This window comes from Eptesicus fuscus, chromosome 1, assembly GCF_027574615.1.
Source record: "Eptesicus fuscus isolate TK198812 chromosome 1, DD_ASM_mEF_20220401, whole genome shotgun sequence".
Taxonomy (NCBI): domain Eukaryota; kingdom Metazoa; phylum Chordata; class Mammalia; order Chiroptera; family Vespertilionidae; genus Eptesicus; species Eptesicus fuscus.
In genome coordinates, this window is record NC_072473.1 from 70,787,796 (window position 1) to 70,815,788 (window position 27,993).

The 27,993-nt window shown below is 45.0% G+C and overlaps 1 protein-coding gene across 1 annotated transcript; it reads left to right on the forward strand.

The window, feature by feature from the left end:
* Positions 1-243: 243 nt before the first annotated feature.
* DRP2 (dystrophin related protein 2) lies at positions 244-27,983 on the forward strand. The gene is made up of 22 exons (XM_008156550.3): positions 244-360; positions 4,239-4,402; positions 6,642-6,798; positions 8,204-8,324; positions 10,595-10,863; positions 11,255-11,401; positions 12,088-12,166; positions 13,841-13,901; positions 14,215-14,276; positions 15,299-15,373; positions 16,389-16,590; positions 16,813-16,898; positions 18,762-18,919; positions 19,251-19,417; positions 20,979-21,090; positions 22,373-22,509; positions 22,805-22,870; positions 23,122-23,187; positions 24,067-24,210; positions 26,013-26,250; positions 27,433-27,553; positions 27,859-27,983. Exons 1-22 carry the CDS (start codon positions 244-246, stop codon positions 27,981-27,983), a joined length of 2,874 nt encoding a protein of 957 aa, XP_008154772.2.
* The last annotated feature ends 10 nt before the right edge of the window (positions 27,984-27,993 follow it).

Sequence of the window (27,993 nt, forward strand, 5' to 3'; positions counted from 1 at the left end):
AGACAAAGTCTTTTATGGTACATGGTTACCTGGGAAAAACTATTGGGTAGGTCAGTAAGCTTTGAAAACTCATTAACACAACTGATGGGAGCACTTCTGGGTAAGTGCTGGATTGATGGATTGATAGGGCTTTTCTAAGTCTTGACTAAATCTTCCCTTGTTATTCTTCCAGGTGCTTATGCTCAACGGTTGGTGCACTGCCCATCCTCACCCCGCCCTTCCCCCACTTGAGCCTTGGTTCTGATGCAACCTATGGTCATGCAGGGATGCCCTTACACCTTCCCACGATGTCATGAGTGGCCAGCCACTGACCATTTCCATCATAGCAGCAGCCTCCGAAGCACCTGCCCCCAGCTTCAGGTAAGAAGCCAGTAGCAAAAGGAAGACTGTGGAGAAAAAGTGAACACAGTATCTGTATGTGTTCTTGTGGGTGTTCATGCTTCCTGAAGCTCAGGGGCACTCTTCATATACATGAAAGCCCTTGGATAGCACATGGTCTCCTTCTGGCCTATCCCTTGTCATTCATGAGGCATTTTATGGGGGGAGGGGGAACATGGGGCATGGAAATGTATTGGGCTGGGCAAGCCAAAGCCCACAATGGCTGAGGGGGCTGGTTCCATGTTAATTACCAAGGAGTGTTCCAGAAGACCATATTCCTACAGGGCACAGCCTAGGACAAGGCAGGACCTTCCTTTGCCTTGGCTTCTCTGTGGCATACCTCATATTCTGCACCTCTTTCCATTTGTTCCTCTCAAGTACCTAGCCTTACTTGAAGCTCCTGGCTCAGCCCCACTAAATATCCCCTGTGCCTGATACATGCCTCTCCTCTCTCTTCCCCTAGGAGTGTAGTTGTGGTACTGTGTGTGCCTGCTTGTGTATGTTGGTACGTAGGCACACAATGTGTGAGAGGCAGTAATCCTGAAAAGGGCAGCCAGGGAGGCCATGGGAAAATTGAATTGACAAGGGAGAAGCATAAGCATATTTTGTCTTGCCCTACAGTGCTTTGGGGTCCAGAGGCCAAGGGGGTATAAGAAAATACTATGTCTCCTAGTTTCTCACAGGTGGGCTGTTATGCCAAAACATTGCTGGGGGTACAGACAGCAGATGAATATACAGGGAGAAGGAAGGAAGGAAGGTGGTAGAAATGGAGAATGTGAGTGTTGGGGAGCCCATTTTGGGGGGGAATAGTGAGGGAGAGTCAAAGTCCAGAGAGGCATAAGTTCAAAGTTCTCCTGAGCTATTGTCTCCACATCTAGCTAGAGAGAAAGTGCTACATCTAACATGTTCTCGAAGTCAGTGTCAACTTAGAGTCCCTCAGTGCACCTACTCTTCCCCAGAGTGGAACTTTCATAGTATCAAAGGATTGAGAAGCCTGGGCCCTTTCAAAAGATTTTCCCTGTTCATTGTCTGCCCCCTTCAAGCTTCACACCCTAGGCACAGGGACCTGAGGGCTTCATTTTATGATTCAGAATGGTGAGACCACCTCTTCTCCTCTACCACTGTCCAGTCACTTCTCTTCCTTCATGATGGCCCTGACTTTGTCTTAAAGTTTCAAGAGATGAGGAAAGAGCCCTGTGGAGAGTGGGGGTGAGAAGCAAATACCTTGGCCAGTTGTAGAAGGCCATTGATAGGGAAAGAAAACAATTATTGTTCATTATTTACCTATTGTTTGCCTGTCTCTGCTAGGTAGACTTGTCAGTATAAGGGGGAACTAGGAGGGGAGGACAGGGTGAAGGAACATAGTAAGGGAGCCAAGTAGGGGGTTAGGAAACTAAGAAGAAGGCTAGAGGGAATGAAAGGCTAACATGGGTGGAGCCAGCTCATTGTAGGCACTTCCTATAGTACCAGGAGAAGTTGGTTGTGGCTGGGTCACAAGGGACCATTTCTAACTCTGGGGCATTCCCAGTCCAGGAGAATCTGCAAAACTGGATTGAGCCCAATTATCCCAGCATAAGCAAAGCTATGACCTGGAGCGAGAGCCACTCTCCATGCTTAGCCTACCATCCATTGCAATCCCACATCCACCCCTAATGGCTCCATCCCAGACTCTCAGAAAGGGCCAGGCAGCTGCTCCAAGTATTCCTGTAGGTGGGCCTCAGCATGGAAACAATGTAGGACTGTGGAACGCCCAGAAGACTCTGTGGGAGATAAATAAGGATGGGAACAGAACCCTTTTTGGTAAAAATTAAGTGTTTCCCTTAGTGCTGAGGGGTGGGAGTCCAGCTTGGGAATGTTAACCTTTCCCCAGGCAAGTCTGCTGGAAAAGGAGGGTGTCCACATACAGAAGGGACCCTGCTTGTCAGGCCAGTGGCCCAGGGCAGCACTGGCAGGGCACAAGAGACTCTCTAGAACTGGATCCTTACATAGAGCTGCTCACTGTCATTTTGCCCTTTCCTTCCCCTGCAGAGGTTCAAGGCTGTCCATAGACCATTTCCCTCTGGCCTTAGAGTGTGGTGGGATGTCTGGGGGGGTATGACTTTTCTCCCACCTATCTCTGCCTTCCAAAAACAGGGCAGAGCACCACCGTGTTTTCACAGTGGGCTCGGATGAATCTTCTGCTGCCCAACAACCTGATCCTGCTACCCCACGGTTCTGTCCCCAGTTGTGACACACATATTCCTCACTGCCTCTATGGACACTTACTTTATCAAAGAGAAGGCTTATTTCCAAGCCTATCCTCCTGGCAGGCCTTTGGGAAATTGCTTATCAGAGAGGTTTGTCACCAAAGTGGTCTGATCCTTTCCTCCACCTCAGGAGAGAGATGGGCCTGGAAGCAGAGTGAATCCTTCCACAGCAAAGGAAAATAAGTCAACAGGCACTACTCTCTGCATGCCCCTCCTCAGCACCATGGAATGCCCAGTCCCACTCCTGCCATCCTTGCCAGCTTGGGAGGGCCCTCCTGGCCCCGGTGTGGCGGGCCCAGTTGGGAGTGAGCCGGAATTCCCTAGAGACAAAGCTCTGATTCACCGGCTGAGCCCTTACATAGCCACCCCCTCAAGATTCCTGGGGTGTCAGTAAACAAACAGGGTGACAGCTCCCACCTCTGGCCTGGCGAAGCTCTGCCTGCCCTCTCTGCGGGAGCCTGCTCAGAGTCTGTCAAGACTGCCTGTGGCTCACCAGGCATTGGGTCTGGATTCGTGCTGAGGGATAATCATGGAGCTGCTTCATCCTGCAACGGAGTCCCTGCAGCACAGGTAGTGTCAGCTCTTTGGGATGCAGGGTGACTGAGTTAAGAGTTTTGCCCCAGAACCTGGCTGCTCCTTCAGTTCCCTGTTAGTATGTGGCTGCAAGCTGTGGTTTTAATGGTATGATTGTTTTTTTAATTTGCCTGAAGAGTCTTGTGTGGGGAAGAAGTCTTAGGGGGAAGGAAACTAGACAATCTCAGCCACAAGCAGGACTGTGTTCTTTCCAGAGAAGGCAAGCAGGTGGACAGGCAGACTGTGCGTTTCCCGGGGCTTGGGTGAAGAGGCTAAGCTGAGATTTCCTCCTCCACACTCCTCCATCCCCATTACTCCCCTGGTTGAGCAGTCTTGACATTGTGCTGGAGGCAGCTAACTTCTTAGGGCTATTTGGCATAACCCCATTCATCCAAACCCCACATTACCCCAAAGGGCAAGCAAGTGATGGGCTGTGGGCTTGGGTGCCCAAGATTTTGGCAGGCTCCATGGCTGGTCCTCTTAGCTGCCCACTCTGGTCAGAGTCGTTTGGAGGTCAGGATCCAAAATGCTTCTTTAGCCCTTTATAATTCCATGGGAGGTAAACAATGCTGTTTAGGATGATTTCCATCCAGATTTCCTGACTATGGTGGGAAATGCAAGTGGGGAAGACGGAGAGGGGCAGCCCCTGAGCTTTCTTTTCCAGAGGTTGGGTAAACGATGGGACCCTGAAATAGGAGCTTACAGTTAATCTTTATTTCTGTGGTTGCCAGCATTTAGGGAAATTCTGAGCAGCTCTTACCTAATGCAAGGACTTCCAGGATCACACTTGGGCAGTAGTCCTGGCAGAATTTACAATAATAAGAGTAATACTGTAATAGTCAGCAGTCACATGTGACAGATCTATAACAAAAGTGGACCTTGCAATGAACAGAGCCACCGAGTCTTCCTTTATCTCACCCCCAAACATACCCTGGAACAAGCCATTATCTTTCCTTGTTCACACCTGTCCCACCCTTGTCTTCCTATAGACCAGGGTGAGGCACACTCCAGGGATCATAGGATGTCTGTGTTTCTGCCCAGGTTAGAGCTGCTGCCATCTCCCCTGTACCTCCTCAGGATGGTGCTGGGGTTTTCTGCCTAAGCACAAAGCTGTTCAATGGGTCTGTTGGTACCTCTGGACCCCTGGAACCATCAGCCATGAATCTGTGTTGGAATGAAATCAAGAAGAAGTCTCACAACCTCCGGTAAGGCCTGTCCCCTACAAACAGGGGCCATAGGAACCTGGCTTGGACAGTGTTGGGCTCCTTTTACTGCTGCAGCCTGTCATTCTCCTCTCAGCCTGTGTCTTGCCCTTTCATTAGCCTAACTGTCCCCTTCTCTACCCTTTCCTTCTCTGGCACTAGAGGAAAAACCTGGGTCAGAAATCAGGAGATTTGGATTTGAGCCTCAGGTTTAAGTAGCTGTGTCACTTGGCTAAGTGGTTTGAGTTATCTGAATTTTAGCTTCCATTTATTTGGATTATTTTTAAGGAAAAAAATGGGTGGAGGAATAATACCTGTCCTACCTACCTCACAGTGTTGTCATGAGAATTCAAATAAGATATGAAAATGCTTGCTAAACTTAAAAGCACTGATATATAAATGAAAGATATGATTATTCCCTCCTCCTCCTCTTCTCATAACTGTTCTCCATTTTGGTAGATCTCATCTCCTCTCTCTCCCATTCTTTCATCCCTCTTTTCCAGGGGTAGGGAACCTTTTTTCTGCCAAGGGCTATTTGAATATTTATTTGTGTGCCATACAAAATTATCAACTTAAAAAATTAGCCTGCTATATTTGGTCAAACATTTAATTAATTCACCCCTAATGCCTTGGCAGGACCAGACCAAATTATTTTGAGGGCCTTATATGGCCCTCGGGCCGGATGTTCCCCACCCCTGCTCTATTCCCATCCATTCGTTATTAACCCACCTAGTGCTCTGCAAACTAAGGACAATTCAGTAAGAGCTGGAAGGCAATTTCTATATCAGTTGTTCCTTTTTCCCTACCCCTAGTGTATCCCCCACCCTATACTTTTCTTCTCCACACTATATCATCAAAGTCCAAACCTGTAGTTTCTGGTAAGCTTTAGTGGGGATGAGGCAGTGTGGAGAAATTGAAAAAATGCAGGCTTTGAAGTCAGATAAAACTAAATTCAAATTAAAACTCTATCAGTGACTTAACTATGTGATCTTGGGTAAATTACTTAACCTCTCTGGGCAATAGTACTGCCTAACTAATAAAGTTGCTCTGAGAATTAGTGGAAACAAAAATGTAGGGAAAGGACTTGGCTCAGGTAATAGGGAGGCAATGCATCACTATTGTTGCCAGCTAAGGGGAATGGACTCAATGACTGCACACAGCCTAGGCTGGCCTCCAGCTTCCTACCACCTGGACCTCAGCTCATTGTTCATTTGTGGGGGAAGGCTGACAGAGATGATTATACAGTACACATTTTTAATATGCCATATGTTAAACCTCTAGCCTATGTTGCTATCATTTTTTTGGGACTCTTGGACCTCTTTTATTTGTATGCATCCTTGCACATGTGAGTGTCTACACTCAACCCCCTGACTTGCCCTTCCCACTTATTGCATCCTCCCCTGCTCAGAGGGCAGGCTCTGAGAAGCCTCTGTGGATGAGCAGTTGGCATGAGTTGAGTTCCTCTAGGGCAGTGGTCAGCAAACAGCGGCTCGCGAGCCACATGCGGCTCTTTGGCCCCTTGAGTGTGGCTCTTCCACAAAATACCATGTGTGGGCGCGCACATACAGTGTGATTGAAACTTCGTGGCCCATGCGCAGAAGTCGGTTTTTCGGCCTGGGCGAGTCTATTTTGAAGAAGTGGCATTAGAACACTCAAGGGGCCAAAGAGCCACATGTGGCTCGCGAGCCTCGGTCTGTCGACCACTGCTCTAGGGCAAGAGGGCAAGAAGACAGCTGTCACCTCTAATGCCCTTGCTCAATTTTCTGCCTTTCCTAGCCTGATGCTAGGCATGCGACTGATTTAACTGATGTCCACAAAGTGACAAGTTAAAACACTTAAGTTTGGGATACCTCCCCATACATCAGTGATGGGCAACCTTTTGAGCTTAACTCCAAGACTCTAGTCGCAAATGTTTCATCCTCAGGAGCAGCAAATGTTTCATCCTCGGCATGCGGCCGTGTGTCATCAGAAATGGCTAAGCGTGTCAGTGCTGACATGCGTGTCATAGGTTCGCCATCACTGCCATACATGTTCCTACCCACTGGTTTTAGCAGTGAGCTCCATGTGGAGCTGCCTCTGTGGGTGGGTAAGAGGGAAGGCTCTGGACCTCCTCCTACTTCAACTGAGTAACACCCCTTTAATCTGTTTATATATATTAATGTTTCACATAAGTGTTTGGGGAAAAATGTTTTGCCACTTAAAAACAAGACTGAAAATCATTGGTCTTACCCATTGTGTGTAGTGCTCGCCTAGAGGCCTTCTCAGACCACAGTGGAAAGCTTCAGCTCCCTCTCCAAGAGATTATTGACTGGCTCAGCCAAAAGGATGAGGAATTGTCAGCTCAGCTGCCCCTACAAGGGGATGTGGCCCTGGTGCAACAGGAAAAGGAGACACATGCGGTAGGTTCAAATTATGGAGGCCGTGGTATGTGCCTCTCAGTCGTGAAGGGATTGCTTCTAAAATACCCTGACAGAAGGACACTTGGTCTCTGCTTACATACTTAAAGTAACAGGAAACTGCATGTGGTCTTAAAGACCTATGGATAGCACTCCACAGAGAAACTCAAATCTTTCCTCTCTCTATCTCCAATCAAATATTGGCCTCCCTTAAAATCATGCCATGATTTTTAATGGAGCCATGGAAAATAAACCTAATATAACATATAATGAAAAACACATAGTATACAAAAACATATACAGGTGGATCTCAATTGTATAAAAATATATATAGATGTTTGTACATGTATGCACACATATAAAAATATAAGAAGGAAATGTATAAAAATATCCATAATGGTTAACAACTCTAGATTATGAAATTGGACTTCTTTTTAGTTTTTTTATACTTTTCTGAAACTTCTAAGATTTCTGTGACATATATTACCTTTATAATCAGAAAATAGCAACAGATTTCTAAAACTATATACAGATGCACTGAAAGAAATTATAATTATGTGACATGACAGAGATGTTAGCTAATGCTACAATGGCAACATATTGCAATATAAATGTATCAAATAAATATGTTGTATAACTTAAACTTATACAATATCGTATGTCAATTATACTGCAATTAAAATACATACAAAATGGAATATAACACAGCAAGAAAATAAACTATAATTTTGTGTCACAACATGAATGAATGTTAAAGACAGTATGTTGATTGAAACAAAAGATACAAAAGAGAATATACTACATGATTCCATTTATATAAGTTCAAAAATGGAAAAACTAATTGGCGGTATTACAAGACAAAATAGTGGTTACCCAACGGGGCGGGGGGGAGTATAAGATAGTGACCAGAAGGGGCCATGAGGGGCTCTTCTGGGATGCTAGTGTAGTTCTGTTTCTTGATCTCAGTACTAGTTATAGAGATGGAATCACTTAATGGAAATTCATTGAGATGTGCACTTTGGATTTTTTTACTTTTCTCTATGTATATTTTAATAAAAAGTTAATTAAAACCAATGTAATACGGCTCATTCTGGTTTTGATTTATCTAAGCCCCTTACAGGGGACTTTCTCAGTCTTCTGAAGTACCAAAATTCCCAGCCCCAAGTCCCCATGATTCTCTCTACCCTGTGGCATAGAGACACATTTCATACTACATAGATGTTCCAGTATCAGTTATTCTTTGTTCTGCCTGTACGGAGGACTTTTTGGCTGGGTAGGCCAAAGGTTCATGACAATGCCACAAGATCAAGTTACACTGAGAAGAAAGGTTGTCAATTGTAGAATGGAATGTAAAGTGATTGATTGAAAGACTTTCCTTCCCTGTTGACTGTGTTGCTAAACTTTACAGGCATTTATGGAAGATGTGAAGTCTCGGGGCCCCTATATCTACTCTGTGCTAGAGTCAGCTCAGGCCTTCCTGTCCCAGCACCCATTTGAGGAATTAGAGGAGCCTCGTTTGGAGAGCAAAGGTGGGTGGTCTTCCTCTCTTCCCCCTTCTTCTTGAACTATGAACACTAAACAATTTCCTGCCTTCCCTAAACTCATTTTCTCAGCTGTTACCTAGGAGGATAGCTTTCCAAAATTGGAGAGAAGAGATTCACACTGTAAGAAAAAGCAAAGAGAACAGGGCCTGAAGCAGGATACACCTACATTTGCCCCAAAACTGTATGTGGCTTTGGAGCATCACATATGGCCTTCTAATGAGACATGAAAAAGAAAAAACAAAAGACTCAAATGCATTGAACTGACTCAGTTAATCCAAGTAGTAGTAGTGTCCTTTTAAAATATACTACTTTATTCCAACATAGAGAGAGACATGTGGCAATGCTCTAATCAACCAGCAAGTAAAAAGTTCTTTTTAAAATCTAAAACATTTGGTGATGACATTTGACAAGAAATTTGATTATGACTTTTTGATACTGACCCTAGTGACTTCCGGCCCCTTTCCTCAATAGAGTGGGCCACTCTACATCCTATCTAATAATAGAGTAATATGCAAATTAACCATCACTCCGCAACAAAAATGGTGGCCCCCATAGCCACAAGATGGCAGAACCCAGTCTACACAGCTCCGCTGCTGGAGTGTCCAGCCTGTTGGCAGGAGCAGCGAAGTTGGATCCGCCTCCGGAGGGGTTTTTGATCCACCCCCAGACACAGCAGTCAGAGCCTGGACAGCAGGGCATGGGGGCTTTCTTAGTGTGTCGGTGTCCTCAAAGCCCCCAGGCCTGGCAGACAGAGCACACTGCAGGGCATTGGGGCTTCCTTCACATGGCGTATGGGGAAGCAGGCAAAAAGCAGAGAGCAGGGCATGGGGGCTTCATCTCCATGGCTGCAGCGAAACCTCCAGGCCCGCAGAGAGCAGAGAACCACGGGGAGTGGGCCTAAGCCATCAGTAGGACATCCCCTGAGAGCTTCTGGATTGTAGTGGGTGCAGGTTGGGCTGAGGGACCCCAGTGCATGAATTTTCGTGCACTGGGCCTCTAGTCTTCATATAAGGCTACTGGGATCTGTGGTGATTAGGTCTGAGTGGTTGCCTGGAAGGACCCTTCATTAGTTGGGTCCTTTGCCAATGCCATTGACCTTCTAATTTCCTTGAGCCCCTCAGTAGGAGGTTAGTACTCAATTTATTGTCCAATGGGCTTTATATAGGACAAACTCAAGAGAGAACAGGACAGTTCCAGTTAGCCTAGAGTTTAGAAATATGAATTTACTTCTGAGGGGAGGTCTGAAGGAGGAAGAAGAAACCTACAGTTTAGGAGCCTAGGTAGAAAAGTTGGGCAAGTTACACTAACTTCTCTGGGGTTGGTCTTTCATGGATCCCTTATTTGGATGGAAGTGGGCAGCAGACACTAAAGCAAAATCACATTCCAGAATTATGTAAATAGGACTCTGGATGGTTTGCCTCACTGTGCCTCTTAAAATACTTTACTCACTATTTACCGTGCCCATTTTTAAAGAATATGAGGAAATCCTCATGATATAATAGATGGAAAACAACATTATCTCTTGACTATGGTAGTGGATCCATGAACCTACACATGTGATAAAATCGCATAGATCTAAACACATACACTCACACACACACGGTAGTAAAGCTGGGGAATGCTGGAAAAAAAATTGGTGGATTGCATCAATGTTAATATCCTGGTTGTGATAATGTACTATAGTTTTTCAAGATGTTATTGTTTGGGTAAGCTGGGTAAAGGGTGTATGAGATCTCTGTATTATTTCTTACAACTGCATGTGAATTTATAATGATTTCAAAATAAAAAGTTCAATTTTTATTTTTAAAAAAATTATTTTTATTGATTTCAGAGAGGAAGGGAGAGGGAAAGAGAGGTAGAAACATCAATGATAAGAGAAAATCATTGACTGGTTGCCTCCTGCATGCCCCACACAGGGGATTGAGCCCACAACCCGGGCATGTGCCCTGACCGGGAATCGAACTGTGACCTTCTGGTTCATAGATCAATGTTCAACCACTAAGCCACACCAGCTGGGCAAAAAGTTTAATATTTTAAAAACCTCAATGTACAAAAGGAGCACAATCATTGGAAAATATGTATTTGAATGATTACAGATTTGTTTATGCAAAATGCATTTGTATAAATACATGCACAAATGCATGCCCATGGGTATACATGCATGCACATCTTACAAAGGGCTGTCTTTGTCTCTGTCTTTCCATGGGCTTCCCCTGACTGGTTGGCCTCACCTGTCTTCCTGCCTGCCTTTGCAGATACCTCTCCCAGACAGCGGATCCAGAACCTTAGCCGCTTTGTATGGAAGCAGGCGACAGTGGCCAGTGAACTATGGGAGAAGCTGACAGCCCGCTGTGTGGACCAACACCGCCACATTGAGCGCACTCTGGAGCAGCTGTTGGAGATCCAAGGGGCAATGGAGGAATTAAGCACTACTCTGACTCAGGCTGAGGGAGTCCGAGCCACTTGGGAGCCCATTGGGGATCTCTTCATTGATTCACTCCCTGACCACATCCAGGCTCTTAAGGTATATAGGCCCTCTTGCCTGGCTACAGTCCACCCTGATACCTGACACTCCTCCCAGACCCTGACAATGTTCCTGCTCCTGAGAGGCCATTGTTGACCAGTACTACAACCGAGCCTACCAATTTATGTGCTGGATTTGGGGGCTGGTTTTGCTGGAGTCTCCTCTGTCATCTACTGTCTTCTCTTTCTCTGATGTTTTCTGTGAGTAAGAAAGGAAGAGGATAAGGACAGTGGCCACTTACATCTTAGTCCTGTTACCCTAATAGGGAAGCACCTAGGTTATGCCATTGGATCAAAATCTTGGAGTGAAGAGGGAGGAGTTGAGGTGAATGACTAATGGTTTATCTTTCCCACTATCTGTCCACTGTGGGACTTGGGCTCTGATTCCACAGCTATTCAAAGAAGAATTCTCCCCCATGAAAGATGGAGTGAAGTTGGTGAATGATCTGGCCCATCAACTTGCCATTTCTGATGTGCACTTGTCAATGGAGAACTCCCGGGCCCTGGAGCAGATCAACATCCGGTGGAAACAGCTGCAGGTAGAGAACTCTTGAGTGAGCCACGGGGAAGAGCCTCAATATAACTAGGCTTGGGAGGAACTTCTCTAGGCCCAAAGGAAGTGAAGGTGCATTGAAATGGGACCTACACAGGAGAAAAAAATGGTAGATAATTTGGGGCCAGGTAACAGGCTTCTCAACCTCTAAGCTACAGGGAGTACTTGAAATGAGGATCTAAGAAGCACCTGTCTAAATATGGATACTTAGAGTATACAGGGACAGACAAAGAGTTACTGTGACCCTAGCTGTTTTGCTCAGTGGTTAGAGCTTCAGCCCATGGACTGAAGGGTCGCAGGTTTGTTTCTGGTCAAGGGCACATACCTCGGTTGCAGGCTCAATCCCTGGCCCCAGTTGGGAGTGCGCAGGAGGCAAACAATCAATGTGTCTCACATTGATGTTGCTCTCTCACTCTGTCTCTCCCCTCCCTGCTTCCACTTTCTCTAAGAATCAATGGGGAAAAAAGAATGACTGGTCTGGAATTAGGGATGCTCATCTCTGACCCTTGGGAATTCTGTGGGAGAGCTAGCAGTTGGGTGATGGTGGGAAGAGCTGGAACCAGAGAAGAATCATCCTATGAGGGAGTTCACAAAGATTCTCAGAGGCACCTGGAAATCCCACACTAAATACCTGGAATAAATCCACTGACTTCCTACCTGTTGTTTCCTTAGGTGTCAGTTGGTGAGAGGCTTAAGCAGCTCCAAGATGCCCACAGGGACTTTGGACCTGGGTCACAGCACTTCCTCTCCTGTACGTGAGACAAACTGGACTTTACTTAGTAGAGCCTCAGCCACCTTCCAGGAGATTCTACTGTTGTCCTTTAGGGACCTAGTTGGATCCCAGTATACCTTGACATTCTAGGCACAGTAAGGATAAAGCAGTGTAGATTAGCGGTTAAAAGGATAAGCTCTCAAATTAGAGAGATCTAGGTCTGAGTCACAGCTCCTTGACTTAATAGCTGTGCAAGCTTGAAAAAATAGTTTAACCTTTCTGAACCTCAGTTTTCCCATTTATAGAAGGAAGTAAATATATTACCTAGCTCACAGGGTTATGGGAATTAAATGACTTTATTTTTCAACAATATTCATTGAGGGCCTACTGTGGACCAGGTACTCTTCTAGGCACTGGGACTACATCAGTGAATAAAACATAAGAAAGTCTTTAGACCTATAGAACTTAAATTCTAGTGAGGGAAGCCAGACCATAAATAAATAAGTAAAAACAGACATGAGGCAAATTGGTGACAAGTGCAATGGAAAAAAGTAAAGCAGCTAAGGGATGAATAGGAAGTGATGAACTTAAAGGGGGGAGGCATTGCAATTCTAAATAGAGTGGTCAGGAAAGGCCTCGCTGAGAGTATGGCGATGAAGAGAAAACCTCAGGGAGGTGAGGAAATGAGCCATATGGATGTCTAAAGGAAGAGCATACCAGGGAAAGGGAACAACAACTGCCAGGACCTTAAGGCAGGAGCATGCCTAAGTACCAGCAAGGAGGCTGGTATAGAAGTGAGCAAGGAAGGGAGAGAGTGGGAGGTCAGAGTGGTGGCCAGAGGCCAGAGTACAGGGGGCCTTGTAAGAACTTGGGATTTTATTCTAAATGGAATGTAGAACTTTGGAGGAGTTTGAGCAGAAGGATGACATGATCTGACTCTGTTTAATCCAGGTGAGGGATTATGGTGACTCAGATCAGGGTGGTAGCAGTGGAGATGTTGACAATATAAAGATATAAAAATTAGATATGTACACAAAGCATTTAGAAGAGTATCTAGCACATAGTAGGAACTCAATAAATTTTAATAGCAGAACTATTGCTATTACAATCACTTGTATGTAGTTATACCTGCAGAGGGCTCTTGTACTCAGGGAAATAGCAATGAGGAGGTCGGTGAGGTAACTTAGCCTCTCCTGCAACATCCAGAAGATAAAGACATGGAGCAGAGAGGGACATCCTTTAAAGAGTTCCTCACCATAAAGAAATGGACAGTACCATTCCCCATTGTTCCACAGGACTGAGTAACTTGACCTTCTTGGGGAAGGGCTTTGAGCCCCAGGAGGAATGTAGGTTCTACTTCATATCCATAGGAGTATGCCAGCTGCCTATAGCTGAATGGATAGAAATGCCAGTCTGGTTGGGGAGAAGATTTTTAGGGTAACCAAAGTCAAGTATTCCTGTTCATGCCCTTGCCTTGTCTTTGGCATATGAGGTTATCAGTGACAACCTCTTCTCCTTTTGTTGCCCTAAGATCAAGGAGAGAAGTGTGTTTATTAGTTGCCCCACCTTTAGGGGCTGTTAAGATCTGGCAATAAGAGTCAAGCGTTCCCTTTGGGGTTTGGCCTCTCCTTGGGATGACAGAGCAGGGGAGTCTCTAGGGGCCTGAAGACCATTGGTGGCCAGCTTCTTTCTCTTTCTCTTCTTCCTTACCAGCCTCTGTCCAGGTTCCCTGGGAAAGAGCAATCTCACCCAATAAAGTTCCCTACTACATCAAGTGAGTGACCATCTGAATCAGAAGTGGCTCCGTTACCTGCCCACCCCCTCCCTTGCCTGTCTTTTTCTCTACCTGTCCCTGTCACTCCTTATCTGTTTGAATTCCTTTATCCAGTCCAGTTTTTCCTCCTGCTCATCTCAAGAGCTCAAGATTCTACCTGGGTAAAGGTGATCCCTTGTGCTTTGGGATCTTCAGGGTTCAACCCTGGATCCTGCAGCTCCTTGCATCCAACCTATAGCTGAGTGGTGTGCGCATGTGTGAGGGGGGTGAGGGGTGGTGTGGCCCCTGGTGCTATTGATGCTTTTGTTTGTAGCCACCAGGCTCAGACCACATGCTGGGACCATCCCAAGATGACCGAGTTATACCAAACCCTGGGTAAGAATTCAGGGATCCTGTATAGGGTGGATATTCAGCTGTCTGCTCTATAAGAACAGAAGGGAATCCCATTCAACAAGCAGGTGGGGATGGAAGTGAGTGCCTTGTCCTTTCTCCAGCAGCCTCCTTTAATTTCCCCTCTGCACCTCCCTCAACTGGAGGCTCTACATTCACCCTGGACCATTTAATTATCATATTAAAGAATTATGCTTATAGACGTAAACCAGATCTGTTTTGAAAGGCATTTCCCAGGTGTAATGAATGTGACTCTTATGTGCCTTATCTTTGGCTACTAACAGAGACTCACCATGAGGTTGCAAATTTTATTCATGTTGATGTATGTGAATTTAGTTCAATTATTTAACTGCTAGAGCGTCCCGTTGTATATACCACAGTTTCTTCATCTAGTCTATTGTTGATAGACATTTGGCTTGTTTCCAGTTTGGAGTTAATAAGAACAGTGCTGCTGAAGAGCTCTTGTGAACGTCTTCTGGTACACATATGTGTGTTTTTCAGACTACAGGTTTAATATTGTTTCACTGTTATGACAAGCATTTTAAAAATTGAAACACTAGGAAATATGAAAGAAAGTGCTACAAATCTTTAACAGGAGTCATATCTGATATTAATTTTATGTTTTTACTTTGTAAAATCTAGTAAGGTATTGTTTCCTGAAATGTTTGGTTCAGTTATTTATACATGCTCACATGAGTGTATATGTATTGGATCATGATGTAAAATGAATTTCTCACCATGTGTCTTGGGCAAAAAACATTTGAAAATCACTGATCTGGATATATAACTGGCTGGATTGTAGGAGACTTGAACATTCAATTTTTCTGGCTAATACCACATTGTATTCAGTTTACACTTCTACCAGCAGTTATTCATCCATATCTTTGATAACACTTGTTATTGTCAGACTTTTATCTTTTGCCATCTGGTGGGTGTATAATGGTATCTTGTTGTGGTTTTAATTTGCATTTCCCTGATCTGAGTGGGTCTCTTTCCATTCTCTGCAGCTGACCTGAACAACATTAAGTTCTCAGCCTACCGTACTGCCATGAAGCTACGCAGAGTTCAAAAGGCACTACGCTGTAAGTCTCCCATAACACTTCCTTTATGGCCTTCCCACTCTATTTCTTCCATTCTTCATCTGTGGGCTGTTTCCCACTTTCATCCTACCTTGAGCAGGGTTGTTGATTGACTTGGTGGGATATCCAAAGCCCCAGACTTGTTTCCAAATTAACCCACAGCTACCCTCTTCCTTATCCCTTCTTCCCCGTCTAACATGGATAATCAAGCAATTGTCTTATGGCAGGAAGTATCCCAGATGATGGTTTGGAGCTACTGAGGGCTTGTGTTCTTTTTTTTAAAAAAAATGCTTTTATTGGTTTTAGAGAGAGAGAATGAGAGAGGGAGAGAGAGGGGAGAGAGAGAGAGAGAGAGAGAGAGAGAGAGAGAGAGAGAGAGAGAGACTAGAGAGAATCATTGATGGGCTTCCTCCTTCACACCCCCTACTGGGGATTGAGCCAGCAACTTGGCATGTGCCCTGACCAGGATTCGAGCCTGTGAACTCTCAGTGCATGGAATGATGCTCAACCAACTGAGCCACACTGGCCAGGGTGGGGCTTGTATTCTTTTGTCATCTTGGGGTGATTGGATGTAGTAGCAGATCTATTGAAGCATATGCCAGTGGTTAGGGGACAACATAGTTGCAGATATAATGTGCTTTCTGGCCTTTCTCAGAAACACTATTTATTCAATCTTCCTGGCCCGTCTGGCTAGGCTGCTTCCAACATTGGGGGTAATTATAAAGTTCTCCGCAGGTATGTTACACTTACCCAGGCACACTTGAGCCTTCATAACTGGTATGATATACCATCTTGAAACTGATGTCAAAGAACATATGTGTATAGAAAAATTTTGGGTTAATTTAGGGGGCCTTTTGCTGCTTTCCCCTTCCTTCTAATGAGCAAGCTTGTGTCATACTCACAAATGGTTTGTCTGGAAATTGAGTTAAATTTGGTGAAGCTGGTATCCTTACCTCCTTGTCTAGCCCCTGGGGTTCTTCTTTTGGCTATATTTTCTCCCCCTCTCCTTTTTTCTTAGTGGACCTGGTCACTTTAACCACAGCTTTGGAGATCTTTAATGAGCATGATCTTCAGGCCAGTGAGCATGTGATGGATGTGGTGGAGGTCATTCACTGCCTGACTGCCTTATATGAACGGCTGGAAGAGGAAAGAGGCATCCTGGTCAACGTGCCACTCTGTGTGGACATGAGCCTCAATTGGCTCCTCAATGTTTTTGATAGGTAAGGGCTTGAAACCCTGGCAGCCTCCAGGATGAAATTCAATGAGACATCTGGAGTGGACCTGGTGGGAAGGGGTTGCTCCCATGGTGGACTTGGACCCAACTCAGCTTGGGACATGTTTAGCACAGAGCCCTACTGAAGTCAACTCTGTGAGGGAAATGACTGCCAAGAAGTTAACCCTTTATATATATTCATGTTCTCAGTCTCTTCTTTTAAACCTAGTGGTCGCAGTGGAAAGATGCGGGCATTGTCCTTTAAGACTGGCATTGCATGCCTGTGTGGCACAGAAGTGAAGGAAAAACTGGAGTGTGAGTACAACTCCAAATTCTGGAAGTGGAGTAGGGTGGAGGGAGAGGTGTGGCGGGAGGAAAGATGGTATAAGACAAGCAGAAGGTAGGTCTTGACTCAGCAAAGGACTACCTTGTGATACTTTCTAGTCCAGGCTGTTGCAAAGAACCTACAATAGCCAAAGGCCAAGATGGGCTTAAGGCCTATTTTTATTGCCAGTATCACTCCAGTGGGTTTGGTCTCTTCTAATCTGATGTAATTACTTTACCAGGATCTGAGTTAGTATCCTGGGGTACTCAGAGCCCAGACTTTAAAGTTCTATTTCCCTATAGCCTATAAGGCTTAGCCTTCTCCAGTCTGGAGCTCAAGCCATGTCACACATTCTACTGGAGACTTCCCATGTGGATTACATGGGCAGGGTGCAATAATCCCCATTATTGGGCAGTGCACAGTATGTAATTCTGCATTTTTTAACCTCTCTGACATATAGTACCTTTGTTTTCCCCTCCATCTTTCATCTTTTGTACAACATTTTTATACTTTTCTACAGCAGCATCCTTAGTTGTCAAGTGCTTATGGTGCATTAACCACTGTACTAAGTGTGGTGAGTGCTAGGTTCAATTAAACATGGTCCCTTCTTCAAGTAGTTTACAGTCCAGAGGAGGAGACAGAAGTACACAGAAAGCAATTTTACAGTGTTAATTAGACTAATCAGAATGGTAAAGGATATGTGCTATATCAGGTCACAGAGGAGAAATGACAGCAGTCTGGGAAAACTTTACAAGGAAGGAAATCTTTCAGAGCATGTCCATAGCTATATCACTTAGTTCTCCCAACATTCCTTTGAGTTGGGTGGACAATGATTATTTATCTTCATTTTACAAGTAAGGAAACTACAGTGTAGAGTCTCATGACTTACCTAAGGTTCTGCAAGCTAGTCAGTAATGGATCCGTTATGAAAATCCAGGCCCTCTGTCTTCCATGTTTGTGTGTTTTCTAAGCCTTAGGTGAGGTATGAAGCAGACAGACAGTAATCTTTGGGGGAGGTTTTCTAAGGGAGTGGGATGGGAGAGTTCCCACAAGGGCAGATATAGCTTATATTCAAATATAAGTACCACCGTCTATTCCACAACCACTTCGAGATAATTTTTAGATGATCAAATGCTTTGAATTAGCTCCTCTTTTTATTTTAAAAAATATTTTTATTGATTTCAGAGAGGAAGGGAGAGAGAGATAGAAACATCAATGATGAGACAGAATCATTGATTGGCTGCCTCCTGCACACCCCCAACTGGGGATCGAGCCCACAACCCAGGCATATGCCCTTGACCAGAATCAAACCTGCAACCTTTCAGTCCGGGAGGCCTACACTCTATCCACTGAGCCAAGCCGGCTAGGGCTAGCTCCTCTTTTTAGATGATCCATGCCAGTGTTTCTTCCCATTTGTGTGGATAATTGAGAGAATACTGGAGTATCAGACTACGTAAGCTAGGGCAGACTAGCTGTAACTCATGTTCAGGCACACTTGAGCCCCAGACACCCTCATCTTGCTTCTTAAGAATCTGTTTTCCCAACAGTATTATATCTGTGTCTGGCACTGCTCTCACACAGCTTACTCTCTGTCTTCATCTTTCTACCCTCTCTTTCTGATGTACTCTCTCTTTTGCCTGTCTCACTATTACTCTCTGAACTCAGAGAATGCTATTTTTAGAACTCTAGAGCTTCTAGAATGTCAGGGATGGACCTCTAGGTATTCCAGTTTCAAAAGTCATTAGCTAAGTCTATGTGCTTTTTCCCTGTCTTCTTTTTCTGCTCTCCCCTTGCTCATTCTCTGGCCATTTCTGGATTGGGGTTGGCCATATGACTTACGGTGGGGCCAGCAGACCTCTTCAGCCAAGTAGCCAACTCAGGCAGCCAGTGTGACCAACGCCACCTTGGTGTCCTGCTTCATGAGGCCATTCAGGTGCCCCGTCAGCTGGGGGAAGTGGCAGCTTTTGGGGGCAGCAATGTGGAGCCCAGTGTCCGTAGCTGCTTCCGTTTTGTGAGTATGGAACTTGGGAGGATGGAAGGGAGGGTTTATGGGAGGGAGGGTGGGAAGAAGGGAGGGAGGACTAAGAGCTAGGCTTTTGATCTGAACTACTCAGATGTAAGGGAGTTTTTTGGGATGGAACAACAGGGCAGAGGGTTCTCTGGGCTTTTAGGGTCAGAGTACTTCCAGAGAGGTTGTCAGCTCTACTAGGACAGGACTGAAGTAGTCACCTCTGGAGAATAGGCCAACCCAGGTCTTGCTAGTTATCCTGCTCCTCTGAGGACTACCATTCTAGGGACACTTTGGGCTTTAGTCATTGCCATTGGACTTCTTGTTTCTCTAGAGCACTGGGAAGCCAGTCATTGAAGTTTCACAGTTCTTGGAATGGGTCAATTTAGAGCCCCAATCCATGGTGTGGCTGGCTGTTCTGCATCGGGTCACCATTGCTGAACAAGTGAAGCATCAGACCAAGTGCTCTATCTGTAGACAGTGCCCCATCAAGGGCTTCAGGTAGGGAAAACAGTACCTGATGGAATGATAATTGTAAATAGGCCATGTTGCAAATAAATCATATATTTTTAAAATGTATTGCATAATTATATAATTACAGCTAATCTAGTGTACATTGGTATGTATTGTAATTATATTGCACAACGTTTAACATTTTTAAAAATCAGAAATATTTTCTTTAGTCTTAGTTGTATTGTGAAATATTCCAGACCTACAAAAATGTATAGAGAAGCCAAAGGGGGTGGGTGAGGGAACAGCATAGAAAGGGAAGTAATTTGCTTGTGGTTTCCCAGGGAGCATTAAGTAGAACTCAGAAGCCCCAGCATCCTGACATAAGAACATCTATGTACCAAATGGTATGCTGGCAAATGGTTCACAACTGACTCTCCAGAAAGCAAGAAAGGAACCAAATTTTTAGCATTTGCTAATTTCCATGATGTAAATACTCCCACTGTGGCCGATGTCTAGCTACCCACAGGAGATTGGTGAGAGATGCACAGTTGCACACTATTTATAGTATTTCCACCATGCAGATCCAATAGACATAAACAACCTCATGAGTTTTGAGTATTACTTCAGTTTTTATATCATTTACTTAATTGTGAGTTTATAGAATTTATTTTTTAATAATGGCTGTATTTAACAACCAGTTTCTAAACTCCCTGAAATTTTAACAGTTGGCTCTTGTGAGCTGTTGTGAACCAGCTCCAGCATCCCACAGCGCTTACCCACCACCAAGTGTAAGAAATAAAAAAATATTGCAGTACATTTTAAGTTCTCCTGATTACATTCCCATTCCCCTTCCACAAAAATAGCCACTATTCTGAAATTGACTTTCATCATACAATGCTCAGTTTTTTGACTTTTCAAAGCACTAACACACACTCTCTTTACAACCACCTAATCTTTTTATAAGCAAATGAGGCAAAGAGGTAGAATGTGACTTGCCCAAATTCACACAGCTGGTTAGTATAGATCTAGGACCAGATGTTGGATCCTCTGACTTCTCAAAGTCTAGGCATTTCACCATTCTATATGCTACTAGGTCTGGGCAGCTCAGCCAGGCTTTGGAACTGGATCTGAAGGGCTAGTCTACATTGGGTAATAATAGAGTTTATTATTAAAAAAAAACTTTTGGAAATAACTTTTAGCTAACTTACCCAGGGCTGGTAGAATAAGTGGCCTTCATATGGGAAGAGTGACTTCTCTAATGTAGGTGGTGAGACTGGACTTTTTGGGGTGATCCTTCTTTAGAAAGCTATTTTCTATTGTGAGCAATTTATACCTGCACCTCCCTTCCCTTTAAAAAGGATGGTGAGACAGTGCTATTTGTCACACTTCCTAGGAGTCTGAGCATGTAGTTTTACGGAGACTTATGTTCTCTAGAATAAGGCTAGCCATTTAGTAAGGACTCAGCCACTGCTATGTATAGGAGGTTGAGCATATTATGGCTCCATGTCCTACGCCCTTCTGATGTGTGCGTATATTTGTATGTTAGGGGAATGGGGAGGTCACTATAGTCCACTGGATACTCTGTCCTACAACCTCTCATCTCCCCAAGGTACCGGAGTCTGAAACAATTTAATGTGGACATCTGCCAGACCTGCTTCTTGACAGGCAAGGCCAGCAAAGGCAACAAGCTGCACTACCCCATCATGGAGTATTACACCCCGGTATGGAGCCTCGGGGCTGAGTGGGAGGGGGAGACAGCTCTCAGATTCTGGGCCCTTGATCTACTTGGCCAAGCACTGACTAACTGTATTCTGCTCTCCTCTGGGGAACATTCTCCCAACAGTCCTGATGATTTACCAGTTTGGGGGATTCAGGCCTCTATGTTCTTCCAGTAGAGCTTCTCCGTCACCAGGGCCACAGCTGGGTATAAGAGCCCAGGACACTCTCAGCTATTTAAAAGACACTGTTTTCCTGCAGAGAGAAGTTTCAGGAAAAATAGTATAAGACAGTTCCAGGCAACAAGCTTCTTTTGCTCACTTTAGTTTTTCCTGCCTAGTTTCCTGTATTGCTCCTGTCACCTGGTCTTCACCTGGTACTTTGTCATTGCTTTCATCTCTCTAACACCAAAGTTTGTCCTCAAATTAATTACTCAGTCTCTTGGGGGGGAGGGAGAAGGGGGTATGTTCTTTACCTGGGTCCCCAATTCCACTTGGTTTTCATTGGGAACTGTGCCCTTCATAGCCACTTGAGTCCAAATTTGTCAACATCCTTGGACTCCAGCCACACAATTTCTCCTCTGCTGTGCTCAGGATCCACAGCTCCAGACTTAGCTGCTTGAGCTGACTCTGTTCCCTCAACTCCTTTATTTCATTTTATTTCATAGATACTCCCAAAGCCCCAAGCATATGTCTGGGCTGCTTATATTCCCCCACTGCTCTCTCCCACCATACCTCCCACTTTTCAACCTGTTTTTCCATAATCCATCTCTCCAAGCTACCATCTCTTCTCCAAATTTTGTTGGCACAGAACATGTACAACTCAGTAGGAGCAGGGACATTGCCTTTTATTTTTCTTTTGTTATCATTTTAAGGTAAATATTATAAAAGTTATACATGGAAAACTGGCTCAAGATGGTATACTGATAATCCTCTACCTCCTGTTCATCTATGTCCCTAGAATTTATGCAAATGATATTTTAAAAATTCATGAATATATGCTAATTGTAAAAGATTCAAATTATATAGAGGTGTTTAAAGTATAAAAAAATGAAAGTCTTTCTCTCTCCTCAGCCTGATCCCCACCCCTATGGTCCAAATTCTCAGAGACTACCAGTATTCACAGTTTGGCATGTGTCTTTCTAGACCTTTTTCTAGGAGTGGGGTGTGGTAGGCATGAACAAGAGTGGAGGACCAGTCATGTTCCCTGCTCTAGGGGAGCAGCCACACCTACCCCATCATATCCCAAAGCCTTTAAGGTAAGTCCCTCTCCCCTTTATCCCCTCAGACCACATCCAGTGAGAACATGAGAGACTTTGCCACAACCTTAAAGAATAAATTCCGCTCAAAGCATTATTTCAGCAAACACCCTCAGCGAGGTTATCTGCCTGTGCAATCAGTGCTGGAGGCCGAGTACAGTGAGACGTGAGTACCAGTGGCTGGTGGGAACTGTGGACAGCCTCACTGAGCCTGGGTATAAGAAGGGGCAGAGTGCCATGTAGGCTAGGGGAGTGCTCCAGGGCAAAACCCAACTAGTGACGGAGCAGTTCAACTTGTGCCTGATTAGGAATCCTGCCTAAGAACTAGACCCCGTAAATCCAATCTCTGTGTCCTGTTCTCATCATCTCTTTCCCATCTCACTAATTGGGTAGGGAGTGAAGAAACAGGTTGCCCAGCTGCCCAGTCTTTGGTCCTCTGAGTCTTTGCTGCTTTCTTCTAGGCCGGCTTCTTCCCCGAGGTTGCCACATGCTGACACACACTCCCGCATTGAGCATTTCGCCAGCAGGTACCACCAGGTTTGGGGGATAGGGATTATAAGGAATCTCATGGGGAAGGGGTTTTCGGTTGGGGCAAAGAGAAAGGAGTCAGGGCCGGGGAGGGTGTGCACAGTGGGGTATGTGGCAGCCAGCAAGGCCCAACACTTAGGTGTGGTTGGGACAGCCCCCAAAACTAATATTCTGTTGTGGGATTAGAATCCTTGAGATGAAAGCAGGCCCACATCTTGTTTTCCCTTCTGTTCCTGCTCTTTTTTCCCAGGCTTGCTGAGATGGAAAATCAAAATTGCTCCTTCTTTAATGACAGCCTGTCCCCAGATGACAGCATGTGAGTTTTCACAGCTGCTCCTTTTCCAGGAATAGCTAGCTCTCTTTAAGATCCTTCTGCCACCATTTACTTGGGAAGGGTTATATCCTCCAGGGGAGGTAGTATGGTGGTTAGGGTATTTGATACCCTAAGGAAGGAAGACTGCTTTCTGGGCACAGAGTTTAGTAAGAGAAGCAGTCTGCCCTCTATTAACTGAGTGGGGGGAATGAATGATACACTACCTCCCTGCCATCTGCCCAGATCCCTTTCTGTTGCACGATCCCATCCTTTTATGCCCAGCTTTGAGGAAGAAGACTATGTTCTCATCTAACTTTGCAGAAATGAGCCATTACCTTATGCTCAGGATGCCAAAGGCTCAGATAGTGCCTCAGCAACTCTGGGAGACACCAGGGACATAACTGAAGTGTGGCCAGAGATACTCCCTGGCTCTATAGCCCCAAGAACAGGCCCTGTATCTTTAGGGAGGTACCTGGCCTGCTCAGAGGGCCTAGGAGTTGCTAACTACATGGATCAATCTGGCCCCGACCAGGACTAAGGCAGGCAGTGATCCTTCTGGGGATGGGGAAGTGAAGGGAAGGTGGGGTGGAAGAATAGCACAGACAGGGAATCATTTCCTACAGGGTTTTAAGAATCCACAAGCCTCAGCATACTGAAAACACTCTGTCCTAGCATATACCCAACCATGACCTCTGCCACCTTTGAATACTTCCATTCCTCGTAAGCCTAAATACATAGTCTTTTCCCTTTCTATGTGACTTAGAATTGAATCCTTCAGCATGCATTTCCTGAGGCCTGAACTGGGACCTGAGAACTCATGCCCTGAGCTGTTTCTTGGTTCAGTGCCCAGCCATCTCCTTTCCTCTCCCCACACCCATGCAGAGACGAGGATCAGTACCTGCTGCGGCACTCCAGCCCCATTACAGACCGGGAGCCAGGCTTCGGACAGCAGGTTCCATGCAGCATGGCCACAGAAAGCAAGGGGGAGCTAGAGAAGGTCCTGGCCCACTTAGAGGATGAGAACCGGTGGGTGTGGCAATGACACAGATCTATGTGAATTCTAGAGTCAGGCAGCTTGCAAGTCCTGGCACTTCCACATCCTACCTATATGGCCTCAAACAAGTTATATTCTGTGACCTTCCATTTCCTCATTTGTAAAATGGGGCTATTGTTAATAGTACCTCCCTCCTAGGGGCACTTGGGAAGATCAAATGATCAGGCATGTAATGTGTTAGCCAGTGCCTAGCTTAGAGTAAGTATTCAATAAGTGCTAGCTAGTCTAGTAATTATTTTAACCCTTTGTACACCATACACATCTATAGACGCAAACAAGATAAAAGTGTCTTTGGATGTGTGGCAGTTAACTGGTTAACCCCTTTAACTCAACCCAAATATTTTCAAGTACCCACTAGATGCAAGCAGAAAGAATACAAACCCAGAGAGTATACATGTCTCTGCCCTCAGGGAATTTTCAGGGTTGGAATGGAAAGATACTTAGCACTAAGTGAAAGTAATAAAAGAAGAGGAAAGTGACACTGCATAGCACATTTGAGGAATGGAAGAGTGAAAGTGAAGAAGATGACAGGAATGGCATTAACTCCATAAAGTATTTATGGCAGCAGGGGCCAGAGGATGGTCCAAGCCACTTTGGGAGCATGCAGTAGAATCCATAGAACAGTGCTTCTCAAACAATAGTGAGCATACAAGTTATTTAGGGAGCTCGGTAAGGTGCAGATTTTGATTTATAGGTCTGGGTAGGGGCCTGAGTTCCTCTGTTTCTAACCAGCTCCCAGGTGTACCCATGTCACTGGTCCAAAGACTGTACTTGGAGCAGCAAGTCCTTAGAACAGGGCCAGTCTGCAAGGTGTTTGTTACTGGTTCAAAACAAGATAAATATAGAAATAGAGAGTAAATTCTTAGAAATGCCTATTGATATTGCCATGACATCTCAGCACATAATTAGTGGATTTATCTTCATTGAATAGGGTATAGATCACTTTGTTGTTGAACTTGTGTGGCAAGTCATGTGTGGTATGAGCTGTGTACTAGCCATGCACATTCAGACCACATATTTGTCCACAGTGGATTGAAAAATCCCCCTGGTGTTTCACTATGGATAGTTATTTTTTGTTTAATTTTTTTTCAATTACAGTTGACAAAATATTATATTAATTCCAGGTGTATGACGTAGTGATTAGGAATTTATGTAACTTACAAAGTGATCTCCCCATAAGTCTTCACTATTGTTAGTTTGAGAAGCACTGCATAAGAGCAGCAATTAGTAGGCCCTGGGAAACAATGGGGAGAGAATAATTCTGTTGCCAAAAAAAAAGTAATGTCTCCCAAAGCAGACGATCTCTTTGGAATCTGTGTTCTTGATGACTCAACATGGGTGTTCAAAGTAGGCCAAAGAGGAGGGTAGTTGACAAAAGAGGGAAGATGGGTGATATTTTGTTTATGTTATGTCTTCTAAATATCTAAAAATGCAGAAAGTGAGTCAGTGGCTATAATGCCTCATTTTTTGCAGACCGTATTTCTGCCTGATTTTAAGGTTAGAATTAATCACTTAAGCAGCACATTAAAGCCCTGAGACATTTGTTATATGACATAATAGCTCTCTCTACTTTGAGGCCCAAGGATGGCAGAATAAATGGCATATGTGCTGGAAAGGAAGTGGATATAACCATTCAAGCAAGAATATGGCTGGGGTGGTGGTGGGAATGGGAGAGCCAAAGTATTGCTCACATCCAGATATGGGGGATCATTTGGGACCGGGATAATCAACAACTCATTAGGGCCATAGATCTTGGCTTCTTTGTCCGTGGCAGGATTCTCCAGGGAGAGCTGAGGCGCCTGAAGTGGCAGCATGAGGAGGCTGCTGAGGCACCCACCCTGGCTGAGGGCTCTGCTGAGGTGGCACAGGACCACCGCAATGAGGAGCTTCTGGCTGAGGCCCGGATCCTTCGGCAGCACAAGAGCCGCCTGGAGACACGCATGCAGATCCTTGAAGACCACAACAAGCAGCTAGAGTCCCAGCTGCAGCGTTTAAGGGAACTGCTACTGCAGGTGAGGCTGAAGCCAGGGGAAGGGCCAGTGCGACCCCCTCAGGAGGTAGAGATGGGGAGCAGTAGAGTAGATATGTGACAACAGGGAGTAAAGAAAGAACTCCTTGGCCATGGCTATTAGATGGCCTTCTGAAGAGAACTGCACTGGAAATTGGGGAAGGGAAAGGAAGGGAGAGAAGAGCAGGGGAGGGGGGAAGGGAGGTCTGATATGTTGCATTACTTGGCCAATTCTCTTCCATCTAGCTTTCACTCCATCCTTGTGTGTTACTCTCAAGCCACTGTGGGGTCTGGGGCAGAGAGAGGGCTTCTGAGAGCTCACTTCCCTATAACCTATTTGAACCCAGTATTGAAAGAACAAAGTTCAAAGAATCATCCGAAACTGATTTTTCTCATATGTTTGCTGGAAATAATCAAGTTTGAACATACTTGGCAAGAGAAAGATTTTTTTTCTGTGAAGCGGGCTCTTTTTACTTTTTATCCCTTTCTTGAGAGATAGTGTATATGATATAGTGTAGCTCTAGAGTCAGAATGCTGTTTGAATGTGGCTCTGCCAATTAGTGACTGTGGGGTGTTAGGAAAGTTACTTAGCTTCACTAAGCCCTAGTACCCTCATCTGCCAGATAGGGATAATAATATACCAACTTCATGGAACTGTGGTGAACATAAAATGAGATAATGCTTTTAAAGAATTTAGTACAATGCCAGGAATATAGTAAACACTTGATAAATGTTACTTATTGTCATTATACATGCCTAAGGTTATACCACCCCCTGCCTCTTCCCCAGATCCTTCAAGGGATGGCCTCTAGATGCCTGGAGGTCTCTAATATATGATATGTTATGAATTGAGGATCAGGTGTGCAACTCTACATTTCTAGAGAGAATTGGGTTCTGAACAGCTTAATTATAGCTGACATAACAGCAAGAGACCTTTAGGTGCAATGCCATTCTTACAAGAACTGGGGGTCTTTGATACATCTTGTTGAAGGAGGAAGGTAATTGGTAATTGAATATTCTAAGAAGTTTCTGCAAATGGTAGGCCACTGTTTGGGGCACTAACAAAGTTTCTTGAAGTCCAAGGGCAAAAGGATGGACATGTGTCTCTAAGGCCCCTTCTAAGTTCAGGAATCTGTCAAAGGTCAGGAAGGCAAAGCCACTTAAGTCATGCATTACCTCCTCCTAGCCACAGAATGAATCAAATGGCAATGGCTCTGCACGCTCGTCTCTAGCTTCCTCTCCACAGCAATCAGAAGGCAGTCACCTCCAGGAGAAGGGACAGACTACTCCAGAAACAGAGGCTGCAGGTGAGTTCCCCCAACCCCTTGCTCCATGCTTTGTCCTGCCCTAGATCTCCTACTTAAAGTTCTGCTAGGGCTGGTTCTGGTTTCTCCTCGTGGCTTTGAGCCTAGCATCAGGGATGATTGGCTTATTGACTAATTCATTCACTTTTTAAATTCTACATATGTATTTGATCACCACCCATGTAGCACCCCCTGGGAAGACACAAATGCTATGGATTTGCCCTTCAGCTGGTGGTGTCCTACTGCAGCCCCTTTGCTTCATTAGGGAATCTCTAGTTTCCTTTCCAAATTTCTCTTTTCCAACACAGATGATGTGGGTTCAAAGAGCCAAAATGTCAGCCTGTGCTTGGAGGACATTATGGAGAAGCTTCGCCATGCCTTCCCCAGTGTGCGAAGCTCTGATGTGACTGCCAACACACTGCTGGCCTCTTGATGGAGCCATA

Bases quoted from the DNA above. Each gene is read 5' to 3' on its own strand.
- DRP2 (XM_008156550.3), top strand. From the start codon at position 244: ATGCAACCTATGGTCATGCAGGGATGCCCTTACACCTTCCCACGATGT. The intron at 16,899-18,761 runs GTGAGTACAACT...TGGGGCCAGCAG, and splicing joins AGTGAAGGAAAAACTGGAGT to ACCTCTTCAGCCAAGTAGCC. The intron at 23,188-24,066 runs GTGAGTTTTCAC...ACACCCATGCAG, and splicing joins CTGTCCCCAGATGACAGCAT to AGACGAGGATCAGTACCTGC.